Genomic DNA, 15,471 nt, shown 5'->3' on the forward strand with positions numbered 1-15,471 from the left:
ATCGAAGTGATCACTCCTGCTGCGTTCAGTCACTTCACATGAGCCGATCTCTTGTGTGATGTTGCGATGTCCAGGGGTTTATTTAATGCTAAGACCCGGCAGTTAAAAGTTTCTCGCTACAGCAATTTTAACTCTGTCACAAAGTGATCCAAACTGTCGTTTATACCTCGTGTCTTCTCATTAAACTTGTATCTCGCGAATATGGCATTGCAAACGGCAGCAGGTCAGTTCACGTGCTTCTTGCCCTCAAAACTGGTCCAGCAATAGCATAACTGCTGGTGGCTTGTTCTTGATTTCAATTCCCAACAAGTGATGCAATTCATTTCACTAAAAACACTTGTCTGTATGTACTGTTTCAGCTTCACATTAAATATAGTTATAATTATTTGTGGTTTGTTATTAATTCTGATTATTATAAGCATATAGTCCAATTTAATACTGGTAACCACTTATTTATTGAAGAAAAATAAATCTTCTGTTAGTACTCATTGGCACCTTTTCCACTGTAGATCTTCATTAAATAATATAATATAGCTCAAAACACAAAATATGATGTATATAGGAAAAAATGTAGCATATGTTTCAGGAATGTAAAATAATTATGCACACTCTAAGTACTTGGCTGGGGCTATAAAAGATCTTTTTTTGAATAGAAGATGCTGTTGCTTTTTGAAAACCATTTTGAGTATTCTTTGTTAATACCAAACTTTAGACCCAATACAAAGCAAATAACACAACATTCAAATGGCTATTTAAATCTCTAGAAAACACAGCATGTGCAATTCAGAACTAATTCACAATTGGAGGTAAAATCAAAGCATTTAAATCATCAAAATTTACAATGCAAGGACTCAAAAGAGTTCACTGTGCAACTAGTTTGACAGATCAACAAACCACAGTGACTGAATATTCTCATTTCCTTCCCAGCTGAAGTTCACTAGGGAGGCCTAGCCCTAGCTTCCTTCCTGCTGTTTATTTAACAAAAAGTGCATTTCAGGGTTTTCTCTTATATACATGTGATATCTTGCCAAATTTTAAAGTCAAATTTTTAAAGTTTATCTAAACTACAATAAGTCCAGAGATAAAAATCTGAAAAAGAAAGTCACATAACAGAAAAAAACAAAATCCAAACAAGTTTAAGCTTGCAAATCCAAGAAACACATGTCTGTACTTGGCAATAAAAATATATATATTATAATGCTGCTGGTAAACTAAGCATTATCTCCATTTGCCAAGGAATACTTCAATGCAATGTGCTCTAAAAGATAACTAACAGCCAGTGACAGAAGCTTAATTACAGGGAAACAAAGTTAATTTGTGTTGTTTTAATAACGTATTATTCTCAAATTTGCAAGTGTCACTGAAAAACCGTTGTATAAAAACACAGTTGTGATGTTAAAGTCGAAAAAAGAGCATGGAAAGTTATATGAGACATACTTGCAGTACCGAATAAATTGGTCAATTTAGGGTAAAGATTTGAAAAGCTATCAATCTATGTTAATTTACTGTACTTCAGTGTCATAACAGTTATAATGAATACAAAAGTCTGGTGAACAGATGGGTCTTCAGTTTGGATCTAAATGTCAAGACAGACAAAGTTACGCAAGTAGACTAAGAAGGTGAGTTTTAGAGCGCTGATGCTGAATCTACATTTGCCTAAAGTTAGATAATGGTGTCCTGTTAAAGGGAAAAGGACAACCAAAGAAAGACTTAATCAAAGTCCAGTTTACAGTACACGGAATAATTTGAGCACAAATATATGCTACAGTGCTGAAGCACACAGCTAATGAAGTTAAGAAAAACGTTTGAGCAAGATTCAGTGTCAGAAAAGAAACTAGTTATAATCAAGGCAAATAATATGACCAAACTGATCAATGCCGTGAATTAAACCATTTAATTTCCATCATCTGTTTAGATGCACACTAAACAGTGTGCTTTTCTTACATACAGTCAAGTTCACTGAAATAACCCTAAAACTTTGAAATAATTTTACGTTTACTTGGAAAATTATATATTATATACTTGCATGATGAGCAAGTGTAAGCATTTTATAATTAAATCAAATTTTATAATCGAGCTATTCAGACTCTTGGTTATCGACAAGAGGGCAGGAATGTCCAATGAAGCAAGGCAACAAGAAGTACAAAGAAAGAGGGATGTAAGGTATACAAACATATAAACAAACATACACATACACATACACACACACTTGAAAAAATGTGTAGAAGCAATGGGATAACTGCAGCAAGTCTACAGTTGCAATAAAGCATTAATGATAAAAATCCTGTACTGTTCACAATTTCTTTTTTTATGATCAAATTTGTATTAAGCAGAATTCATAATTTATTTAACATACCTTGTATTTTAACCTGATTTCTATTACATTCAGGACAAGGAAGAAGGGGGAATTCTTCAGTTTGGTACATAGAATAATCTGTACTGGCCACCACAATGCGGTCTCCAGGATTCCAGTTTGTAATATTATCTGTTAATTGTAGTATCAGGCCATTGGCAGCCTTCACCTGAAAGCCTGATATTGGAAAACCTGAAGAAAAAGTAAAAATCAATTAGATTCTGATAGTCCAGAGTATATGAAGGAGAATGATTTCTTGACATATGTGAGTTTGAAAAGTTTAAACTAAACATTAATTTCTTAAATCCAATTTAAAAAAGTAAGTAAATGATAGGGATTACTTTATTCTTCTAATAATCACTAATCATATATTAAATAAATAAATAAAACTGTAAAACTTTGGGTGTTTGTGCCCGAGCATGATGTCCCTTGTCATCCACAAAATGGCAGGAATGTCCAATGAAGCAAGGCAACAAGAAGTACAAAGGAAGAGGGATGTAAGGCATATCTGGTAAATGGAGGTTCATTAATGCACAACGCGATCAAAACAGACAGACTTACAATTATACCATTAAGCCTATTTTTATAAACAGGCATTAAGTTATGCTGTAGTTAATACTGCATACTGTTTAACATTATTCCTGTTGTTTGCAAACACTATTTCAGATGTATATTAATGGGTAGTGCTCATTATTAAGGTGGTCTTTGGAAAGAAGTTGAGGGAAAATATAAAGAGCAGTTTTTTTGAAAATGTTAGCATGGAGAGCTCATCTGGATGCAACTATTTTACCAAGAGGACATAACTATTGTGACCTTCACGGCTTCATCTTGCAGGAAATTTTTCTGTTTTTACATTTTTTGTAGCTTTAAAGGCACTTTATGTCTAAAACGTTTAAGTACACTGTCCAGAATAAAACAAAGTGGAGTTTTTAAACAATGACTGGCTATTTTCTATTAAGCATGTCATGTAATTTTCTAACCCGCTTAATCTAGATGATGGTTGCCCAGAGGAGGTTAGGGGTTTTGCTGGAGCTTATCCCTGCCAGCACAGGGCGCACAGCAGGAACAAACCCTCAAAAGCATGCCAGTCCATCACAGGATGAACACACACACCAAACACATACTTGGGCCAACTTAGCATCACCAATTTTCCTAACATGCATGTCTCTGGACAGTGGGAGGAAACCGGAAAACTGGAGGAAACCCATGCAGACATAGGGAGAATCTGCAACTCCATGCAGGAAGGACTCAGGGCACGAACCCTGGTCTGTTTACTACAAGGCAACAGCACACTCACTGCACCACTGAGGTATTAAATATATATTAAAAAAAATTCCTTGGCATGATTACAAAATGCGTCTTTCTATGTAAAATTAAGTGCGGTTTTCCTTTTAAGCAGGAAGCAATGCCAAAATGATTCAGCTTTTCTAAGAAACTACAATGCTAGAAGACAGAATAGCAAACAGTATTAGTGTCATTTGAGGCCGATCAGTCACCCTGATACCGTAATGGCCTATTATATCAGGCTCCCATTAAATAACTAAATTTCGGCATAAATATCTGGCAATGTTCAATGCTGTAAGAGAAACTGAAACATATCAGTAGATATTAGTTTTCTTCTACTCAGATTCAACATTTTTTTGTTTAAATGGAGTATTCAGTCAATACAATCTGAAAAAAACACCAACTTGATTGAGCACCACTTAATGTCATCTAATTATTCTTCCAGATGCAAAATACTTGAGAGCTGTAAAATCAGACATCAGGCTTATCAAGCTACTTCTAGAGTGAATACAGTCATCCCTCACCTATCGCGGGGGTTACGTTCCACAGACCCCCGCGATAGGTGAAAATCCGCGAAGTAGCGACCTATATTTATTTTATTATTTATACATATTTTAAGGCTTTATAAACCCTTCCCACACTCTTATAAACCTTTCTCACTCTCTTGTTAACCTTTCCCACACTCTTATAAACACTTCCTATGCTCTTAAACACTTTCTACATTCTTAAACACCGCAGACCAACACTGCACACTGCACGCAGCAATCAGACGTCGATGTGTCTGCACTCGCTTTGTGAAGGGGGGCAGCTGAACTCACGCTGAGCAGAAATGGACTTTGTGCTGCTTCTGCCAAAATGCCTGCTTGTCGCTCTGCGCTTCGGAAGGAGGAGGAGGAGTGGGGGTGTGTGAGGGCTGAATACACGTTCGCTCAAACCCCCCTCCCCGGAGGCGCAGTACGCTCCTGCCACTTCGCATTGTCAAGGGGGTGGGGAGCTGAATGAACGCTAAGGAGAAGTGGACTTTGTGCTGCTTGTCGCTCTGCGTGTCAATAATTTAAAAGCCTGTACAGCACCTATTTTCCTGTCTCACTGTCTTGTCTTGCGTGAAGTTAAAATGTTTTATAATAGTGAGATGTTACTCATATCCTTAGCCCGACATCCACATATCATATGTGTTAACAAAGTGTGTTTTTTAAGTTTACATGTGTTTAAAGCATGTGGGATGGGTATTTTAAGGCTTAAACTATAAAAATGTTTATTTATATGGTCTTTCTATATCGCGGATTTTCTCCTGTTGCTGATGGGTCTGGAACATAACTTCCGCAATAGGCGGGCAATCACTTGTATATAAAAACCCGCGAAGTCGTGAATCCGCGAAAAGTGAACCGCGAAGTAGCGAGGGATTACTGTATACAAGAATGAAAAAAAGAAGCAAATTGAATAGAATCTACACTGCACTAGTTTAGACTACAGAGATACAGTTAAGCTCATAGATAAAATTAAGAAAATATCAGCTGTTTTGATTTTAATAAATCTAGTAACAGGTTAGTGTACCTCTGTCGGTGTGGAGGTTTTCCGTGCAGACTCGGAAAGCAATCTTTTTACAGGAAAAAAAAATCTTCCATGTTTCAGAATGTATATTTTGTCCTTATTAACTTCCTTACACTAACTCATGCAGATGTGATGTTCACAAACATCACAGATTACTTTGGTGCCCTGTACAAGGTACGATGTTCAGAAAGAGCTAGGCATGAAATACCACTGATGTACACATACATTCTCTACATAAGAATTAAAAACAAAAACAAAACCTTCTTTCCATTCACTGTAAGCAGACACAGAAAATTTGACACCATCCAAAGTAATAAATTCTTTTTGTGCAAATGCTTGTCCTCCAGTGTCATGGTTTTCATGTTCTCTGGCATCTTCACTGTAAGATGTGTTGTCCCCTCCAATCACTCCTACAAGAGCCCATGCCTGTCTGTTAATAAAAACCAAAATATTAGCTGATTTACCAAAAGTAAAATAACTAACTCATTATATACATGAATTTAATTAACTAAGCAACACAATGTCCAGCTCCAAAAGAAAGGTGTCTAATATTGATTCATTTTAATTTTGACATAGCTAGTGACAATAACAATAGAAAGTATTTTCTTTTCTACAATTCACCAAAAATGATATTAACATTGTTTTCAAATAATGTATACGAAAGGTTGTTATACATTTTTTATTTAGAATTAGGAATTACTCCTCAAAGCTGAAACAAACCTGAAACATAGAATGTGACATTTTAATGATTAAAGAACACAGAGAGGCACAGTTAATTTTGTTGCTATTGTCACACTTCATTCTGCTGCCCTGTGACTCCCAAGTCAGAAGCACAGAAGATAATGGAGGGATTGCAGATACCTTACGGAACATTCTCCTTTATTTACAGAAAATAACCATAATTCACTAAACAAGAACACACTGAAGAAAGGATAATTTCTGGTCACCTTAGTGAGGGCAAAACCATGGATGTAGATATAGGTATTGGCCCTTACAGTCACATGGCCACAGGCCAATATAAAAAAGGCACAGAACCAGAGAAGACTGTTTACCTCCCATCAGCAACAGGAATGGAACGCTGCCTAAGCTCTGATCAATGAGTGAAAGGGCCAGTGCTCAAAAGGGGCTCCCCTCACAAAAACTAGGCCAGAAGTATTTTGGTTTTCTTGTTTTTTTAAAAAAAGGCATGGGCAGAACCTTCATGTCATCTTCTAACCCACTTAATCCTGAGCAGTGTTGGGGTGGAGGATGGAGCCTATTCCAGCAAGCATTAAGGCTGAAACAAACCGTGGACAGCATACCAATCCATCACAGGGCAAATAAACACACACACACACACTACAGCTAATTCAGTGTCACCAATTCACCTAACCTGCACACAGATACGGGGAGAACATACAAACTCCATGCAGGGAGAACCTGGGATGCGAACCCTGGTCTCCTTACAGTGAGGCAGCAGTGCTACCATTGCACCACAATGCCAACCCCTTTACATTTATTGCTTCAAATACTCCTTTTGCCCTTAAAAAAGGGAAGTGTTAAAACTACAAATAATTAAATGCAATCTGGCCAATTCAATAGCAATCAATGCACAAACCAAAACTGATAGAAATAACTAAAGCCAGAACCACAGAAAGCATTAATGCGTTATGTAAAGTCATGCACGCGAGCCTGGGGTGTGTATTATGTCTTGGAAAATGGAAACCAAGGGGGAAGATTATGAGTGATGCACTGCCACTTTTACTACCACACAAAGCACTTATTCATTGCATCACTGTCAATTTAATTGAAATATTGTATGGTAATAACGCCATCATTTGTAGTTTAAGATATTTTGCAAATATCAAAAAATACGTTATTTCTTTAAGTATCAAGGACAATTTCAGAAGAAAATCACTTATAAGCAAGAGTTAAACAAGCTCTGCCTGAAGTCTGAAAATGCAGAAAGTGGATGACAAAATAAACATTTAGTCTATTATTTTAACAAATCCAGGATTCTAATCTAATTCAAAGATGTGGGGACTGCAGCCAATGACAGCAACATTTGGCTCAAGACTCAAACTAATCCTGTAAGGACTGACAGTCTTATCACACAAACACACCCTTAAACAGGCTCAATTTAAAGTCACCAATTTACTTAAATTGCCTTACTTTGAAGTTATGGGATGAAACCCACAGTACCCAGAGATAAGGACAGACAGTATGACTCCTTAACAGATGCATTTGTCCATTCCTGGCAAAAAAAGTAATATCCGCGCTTACTATCTTGACGTAGCACTGGGTTATAGTTAAGGATTTCGCAGTCAATGCATATCTGTTGCACTCGATTAGCCTGGACATGTTCATTCACACACACACACATACAGCTACATTGAAATTATCTGTTTTAATATTTCAGAAATCTCTAAATTTATGTTGATGAGCTTATTATAGAGTGATAAGCTTACCAGCACAATCTCAGGACACACTGGGTCAGCTGCTGTGTGCTGTCAGCTCAGAATGATGCTGTGCTGATCTGGTCTTAGTATGTATCTACGGTAACAAGACTAAGTTCAGGGTTTAGCACTGTTGCGTGCTTTTATACGCTCAAAGTGAATAACATTTACAACAACGCAGCTTAATGACTACAATTATTTTTATTGCAATAATTAGTCTACAATTACTTTTTTTTTTATCAAGTTTATATGATGATGTACTTTTTTTCCTGTGCTCTGTCTCATTAAATCAAGAGAAGTGTGTAGTGGCATTTTGTTAATTGAATAAGGGTGGGAAGTTAATTACCTGCATGTTGCCATTAACTGGCAATCAGACAGCTAGCTTAGCAAACTGAGGAGAAACAAGAACTAGGTGTGGTTTAGTTAAACTTGGCAGTGATCTTGTTACACTGTTCATTGAGACAGCACTTAGACATGAGGATCATCTCTTACAACCATATTACCTAGTCTGGTCTTAACTGTGACTGACTCATTGGCTCCATGCTTACTGTCAGATTAATGGCAGCCGTGTTTATCTACTTTGATAAGCTTAATGACAGGGTGTTTTGCCAATGCAGAACTCCTTAAGAAGTGGACTTGCTTATGTAAATGGGTTTTTTTTTTTAAGAAACCAGATTTTAGCCTTAACCAGGTTACTAAATACCATTGTAATGTACTGGCCTACAAATTTTCTGTGGAAGAAAACACCGACTACAAGATCTCGAATCTGACATACCTTTATTCTCAGCAGGATAGAGTGTAGCACCAATATTTTTATTAATGTTGTGCTAGCCCTTCTATTTTGAGACTAAACAGTACAAGCAAGCAGAAAGGTACGAAACATCCAGCATGATTTACCTACTTAGTAGTAGCCACAACAATGGAGAAATAAATTAAAAAACGATTTGTGCCAGGAATTCTTTGATAAAGACACTTTACAAGGATTTGTATGCGACTGTAGAGCCTCTTTTGAACTTCACCCACAGGTGAAGCATGAAAAGAAATGTTGTTTCTGCCTGAAGGTGTTGAATTTGAAAGAAAAAACAAAAACAAAAAAAAAGTGGGAAAACATCAAAACACTAACATATTTTACAGTGAAATTTTGAAAAAGGGTTTCTAAATATCCCTAGCCAAGAACAAAGTTTACAAAGATACGTTTTAAACTTGAACTTAAGGTGCCCTTAGAGATTTAATTTACAAATGTTTCAAGGTGGCCTACATTTAAATGGTTTTACTGTAGTATACAGTAGTTTAGAGATCTAAATATATGTGAGCCAGTTATGTAGCAAATCAGAGGCTCAATTGTAAAGCCGTGTTTCATAACCTACTCATTCCTTTCCACTGAGGCAATATTTGGCTCAAGCAATTCTTTACTTTTGATGAGCCAAATTACAAACCAAAGCAAGAGTGATAAAAACATAAACTGAAACAATGAATATCTAAATATTTGCATGCTGCACGGTTTAGCAGGGTTCAAACACAAAATAAACAACAATGAAAATTAATTTTGTACAAATTACACTGTTCTACAAAAAAATATTTTTTGCTTCCTTCTGGGAACTTCAGAGCACCACTTTATTAAGTTTTTTTACATTGATTTCATATATGAAATTGGAATTAAGCTAGCACGTCAAGTTTTTGAAGTACACATCATTGACATTTTGACACTTTTGAATATTAATATAATATATCAATACGATATCTGGAGTTTGGACTCTGTCCCACCAAAATTGTTTTGATGTGTTTATTCTGAAAACAAACCAGAAGACGATACCAGAGACACGTTAAAGCATATTTATGTCAATTTACCTCAATATAAAAGTGAGGTCAGTGTGCCCAAAAATGTTGGAGGCACTCGCTTTTGCACTTGTACTGCACATCCATCTCTCTTTGCAAGAACCAACAGTAGTCACCCATCATGCTCGGAGTGAATTTTCCCTGATATCAGTTTTCTATCACCTTTATATCTTGATGAAATCTTTCCCCATGCTCATCTCTGACATTGCTTAAATTTGGTGGAAAAAAAGTCGAGATGAAAATGTAAAAAATGCATCTTCAATGACATTCTGGCTCCCGTAAGCTAATATACTTTCAGCATATTCTCCACAAGCTCAGTATAATTCTCTGCTCTGTGACTGTCAAGAAAATTCTGGACAACCTGCACGAATGAGGGTGTTGATTCAGTGGACTTCAGTTTCCTTTTGAACTCATCGTCAAACATCAGTTCACGTATTGCAGGGCTAACAAAAACACCTTCCTTAATTTTGGCTTCAGTTTTCTTGAGACCAAACTTATTTCTTAAATGCTGAAACACATTGCCTTTACTGTCCAGTCATTCTAGTTGTCCAAGACCTGGAACATCATAACTAAAAAATGGGACAAGCTGGACGAAAACAGTTTTCAGATTTGGAGTCAGCAAGTGAAATTTTGGTAAAGTACAGATGAAAGAATCCCAGTAGGAAAATGCTTGTTGACCAGTGTTATAACTCAAGTGTGATTTGTGCTAATATATCAGGGTGTCAGATGGGTCTACAAGACAATGGTTATTTAACAAAAAAATTAAACTGTTAAACAGTGCAAAATCACTTAACTGTCAATAGTAGCTTATAGAATAGTTCTTTTCCATTTAAACAAAAAGTGTGTTTTAGTTTACTTAGACAAAGAGTACAAATTAATATTTAAATAAATACTTCACTGTAAATATTAGCATATAAAAAACACAAAAATAAAAGGATACAAGTTGCAACTGCTTATAGTAATGAATCATAACAAAGCACCGACATTTTTAAAAACATAAGAAGTGTGGATGCGAATGGTGAAATTGGTAACAAAGAAGCGGAGGCATCAACTGAGCAAAAGCACCTTTTTGATTGTGTTTTGATTGTTTTGCACAGATTACTTATAAGTCACAATTTAATGACTACCTTTCTTAATCAATGGTAGCAAACAGTGATGTTTTAAGAAAACCTTCAGAAATAAAATGGATACCAAAATAGGAACTGGAAGCCCAGATTGCTGGTGGAAAAGTGGCTTTAGCTTGTCTCCTTTGCATATTATTTTACTTTATTAAAAAGACTAGCAAAATACCCGTGCTTCGCAGCGGAGAAGTAGTGTGTTAAAGAGGTTATGTAAACATATATATACATATCTACATATACAAATTTACATATCTACACACACACACACATATATATATATATATATATATATATATATATATATATACATATACATACATATGCACATATATACATATAAATATATACATATCTACATATATATATACACATATATATACACATATATATATATACACATATATATACACATATATATACATATAAATATAGACATACATTTACATATATACATTCACATATATATATATATATTCACGGCAGTCGTAGTCTGAATCACAATCTGATTGTATGGGTGGATACCTACCAGGTAACGCTTATGGTTGGCCAGCAAGTCAGCTAACATCCGCCACGGTGCCTTCAGTTGTGAGAAGCAGATCATAGAATGGTTGAAAATAGTTTATTGTCAAATAATGCAAAGAGTACGCGACACGTGTTTTGCCCTAATTCTTGGCTCATCAGGCGTACACACTCACTGCACTCCCTTATGGGAATCGAACCTCGGACGTTAGCGCTAGAGGCGAAGCCCCTAACATTGCGCCACGGCGTGTGGTTCATTTATTTGACAGCATGTAGATCGGGGTAATTACATTCACGGCATTCGTAGTCTGAATCACAATCTGATTATATGGGTGGTTACCTACCAGATAACGCTTGTTGTTGGTAATGCTTATGGTTGGCCAGCAAGTCAGCTAACATTCGCCATGGTGCCTTCAGTTGTGAGAAGCAGATCATAGAATGGTTGAAAATAGTTTACTGTCAAATAATGCAAAGAGTACGCGACACGTGTTTCGCCCAAATTCTTGGCTCATCAGGCGTACACACACACTGCACTCCCTTACGGGAATCAAACCTCGGACGTCAGCGCTAGAGGTGAAGCCCCTAACATTGCGCCACGGCGTGTGGTTCGTTTATTTGACAGCATGTAGATCGGGGTAATTACATTCACGGCATTCGTAGTCTGAATCACAATCTGATTGTATGGGTGGTTACCTACCAGGTAACGCTTGTGGTTGGCCAGCAAGTCAGCTAACATCCGCCATGGTGCCCTCATTTGTGAGAAGCAGATCATAGAATGGTTGAAAATAGTTTACTGTCAAATAATGCAAAGAGTATGCGACATGTGTTTCACCCTAATTCTGGGCTCATCAGGCGTACAAACTCACTGCATATAGCCAAATTCCTGTGCTTCGCAGTGGTGAAGTATTGCTTTTAAATTTTAATTAAGAAGAAAAGAAAACCTTTTTAAATTGAGGGAAAATATACCAATAATAATTTGTTAAGGATCTGTTTTTTTGTGAAGCTGCCTTTACACAGCCTGTTTTATAAATGAACGCCATATAAGGCCGTCCTTTCTCCTTGCTTAGCAGTTCTGTATTGTTTTATTGTTCGTTTATTACAATTGTTATAGTTATTGTGTAGGTATTTGAGACACACTTTTCTGTTCAGGTACCCATTTCCTTTATGTAATCCGCGGATTCTCCGCTATTTTTTGTTCGTTTATTACAATTATAGTTATTTATTGATTCCCTTCTTTAGCTGACTGCCTGCTCATATAAGACGCTCTGCTGTTTTTTTGTGAAGCAGTCTTTACGCAGATTCTCCGCTGTTTTATAAACGAACACCATATATAAGGCCATCCTTTTTCCTTGCTTCGCCAAGGAAGCAGCCTTTTTATTTAATCCACGGGTTCCCCGCTGTTTTATTGTTCGTTTATTTCGATTGTTATAGTTCTCTTTGTATACCACGTTGTCAGTTCAGCACTCCGGTTGTAATATGACCAAGTCGTGCAAGCTTACTGTTGAGAATGCAACGTATAGTTGTACAGGAGAAAAGCAATCTTGCCAAACTTAATTTAAACTTATGGTTTACACCGTACTTTGTTTTCGCCTTAGCTGCACTTATGAATATGCTTGTATGCGTCACTCGCTTGCTTCTTATTGTTTCGCTGCCTTCTCAATTGTGTAATGAATGTTTTCTTCAGCGCTCTTTGGGGCTCTTCCTTGTTTTCTACGTACTGCGTTAACATTACAGTATATGGACAAAAAAAGAGGTTCCAGTTATGACCGTTACGCTTTGAATTTCAAAATGAAACCTGCCTAACTTTTGTAAGTAAGCTGTAAGGAATGAGCCTGCCAAATTTCAGCCTTCCACCTACACGGGAAGTTGGAGAATTAGTGATGAGTCAGTCAGTCAGTCAGTGAGTGAGGGCTTTGCCTTTTATTAGTATAGATAAGGTAACTTTACTTATGAGTTTCAAGGTATATGAATTCATAAAGAAAAACAACATTTAGAGAACAAGGCTTCAATCTGGAATTGCTGAGTCAACCTGCAGTTAACGGTTTTTGAGTGCAAAAAGCCTACAAGTGAGTGCACCGAGTGCAGCGACTGCAACTCAAAAGCACATATTGGTGTACACAGTGATGGTTTTAGCAAGGACTAAACTCATGTTAGTACAGATGAGTATGTTAGTATAATAATATCACTCATAATATCACTCATATATTATTGCACACTATTTAAGTCAGTGTGCAAACTGAATAGGTAAACAGTTTGTGGAGTCATATGGTTGGACACTGAAAGTCATGTATCAACACCTCTGAAGTTACAAACATTAACATCTGCATTGACTAAAAATCTTTATGAAGATGCTTTCATCATAACAACACTGAATAAATCCAAATATAAATCAAGAAAGAGTGAAACAAGTTTTTTATCTCACCAAGAATTTCCTAATTCAGCAAAACACAGCAGGGTCACCATAATAATGATGCCAGAGGATTTGTTAGCCATATTGTAGCATGTAAAAAGTGCTACTGTGTCCTTGAATATGTTCTTCAGGCAGACGTCAATTTTAACTTATTTAGGAAAAACTTAATCAAAAGATACGAGCATGTTTATGTTGATTAAATCCTGTTTTCATATCTATTTTTTACCACATTCGTAAGGAACAAGATTCATAAGGGGATAAAACAGCTACTATTGTATAGGGATGCTCCAACTGATCGGTAGGCGATCAAAATCAGACAATTTTCACAAAAAAAATAAATAAATAAAAAATAAAAAAAGACGTGATCAGTGATTGGTAAAAAGGATGATCACAAAAAAAACTGTATTTTCAGCCCCTGCTTTTCTCCGCTTCATGGTAATTTAGTGGTAGTGCTCCTTTACACAAGGTTTTACGGTAGTTGAGCCTAGCACTGTATCTCCCCCCCCCGTTCCCCCCCACCCACCTTTCTTTTGCATCAGACAAATCATCTACATCTACAGTGTAAACAAAGAACAGTGAGTGGAAGCTTATTTTATTAGTGAACAAGCCTTTATGTTAAAGAAAATGGAGTAAAACACAAAAAAAAAAGTAATTTGAGAAGTAGTCCTGTGCAACTAGACAAACGGCAAGAAAAGCTACTTTAAGGAATTGAGACCTTCATTTTCTCCTTTACATTAATATGGACACTGCTTGAGCTTGCACAGCGTGCTTGTTTAAAATGCAGCAGCTTACACTTTTAATTGGGGAAAAAAAAAAGATAAAGACACATTTGAAATTGCTGCTTAGTAAACAACGGGTTGTTTTAAAAGATTTATACTGTGTTTATTATTTGTTGCTGTGTGTCATACAGTGCATGTTTTAGTAAGAAACAAGTACTATATAATTAAAATTGTAAACTATATTTCATAATTACACCTTAAAAATTACTAATGTCTAATTGATACAATGAAGAAAAAAAACACCTGTATAAATATAGTAAATGTGTATTTAATAATTAGTAGTGCAATTAATAATTTAAAATGATTAAAACATATATGTGCACGTATATTTACATTTAAGCAGGCATTTAATTGACAATATCAATTAACTGATTGTGTGACATTATTTATGCTCTTAGTGCATATAAAGTGTATAAGGACAATACGTTATAGATGAAACGTCAACGACTAAGCGAAGAAGAAAGAGCAGCGCAGAGAAAAGTGACTCAAAAGCTTTGGAGAGAAAAAAACGCAAAAAAGAAAAAGTAATAATCAGCCCGGAACAAGTGAAATTGAAAAAAAGCACATCCAATCAGGCTCAGAGAGTAAAAGACAAAATACAACTTCATAAATACGTTCAACAATGCTGGCGCTATACACATGCAGAGCAGGTTAGAGATTATGAAAGCAGTGGAATTTGAAAGGCTCAAAGAAACGATGCGATACAAATGTAGAGAAAGTTAAAGAATATGAAAGCAGGAAAATTAGAAAGTATCAAAAAAAAAGAAAGTAAAGATCGCAGTAGCGAAAGCATATGGAAATTATTACTCGAAAAAAGGGAAAATAATTACCACGGTCCAGGTTTCATTGAAAAAAAAAGCAGGACAAACCGAGGAATGGAGATCGAATATATGAACATAGGTGATATGTCAGAAGTATGTAAATATTGTAAGGCTTTGAAGTTTAAGTCAGAGTATTTCAAAAACGGGGTTTACCTCACATGCATTTATTGGTTACTTTGCCAAAAAAATGATTAACTACTGATGATGTAGATCATTTTGTCAGTGCTGAAATTCCAAACAGAGAAACCTATCCTGAATTGTGGTACAAAGTCATTAAACACATGTCTCACGGACCTCATTTAAAAGATTCAGCATGTTGGAACTCAAAAGATTCCAAATATTGTTTTTAACGAAGTTCTGAA

At 36.1% G+C, this 15,471-nt stretch overlaps 1 protein-coding gene across 1 annotated transcript in view; it reads right to left on the minus strand.

Annotated features, from left to right (window-relative positions):
* The window catches only part of cemip2 (cell migration inducing hyaluronidase 2), a 151,007-nt gene that overhangs the window by 88,540 nt on the left and 46,996 nt on the right, over positions 1 to 15,471 (minus strand). The window contains exons 5-6 of the mRNA XM_051928370.1: positions 5,449 to 5,618; positions 2,357 to 2,545 (exon numbers count right to left, since the gene is read on the minus strand). Coding sequence (XP_051784330.1) covers positions 2,357 to 2,545; positions 5,449 to 5,618 — 359 coding nt within the window. The remainder of the gene's footprint in view (positions 1 to 2,356; positions 2,546 to 5,448; positions 5,619 to 15,471) is intronic.

Source organism: Erpetoichthys calabaricus, chromosome 5 (assembly GCF_900747795.2).
Source record: "Erpetoichthys calabaricus chromosome 5, fErpCal1.3, whole genome shotgun sequence".
Lineage (NCBI taxonomy): Eukaryota > Metazoa > Chordata > Cladistia > Polypteriformes > Polypteridae > Erpetoichthys > Erpetoichthys calabaricus.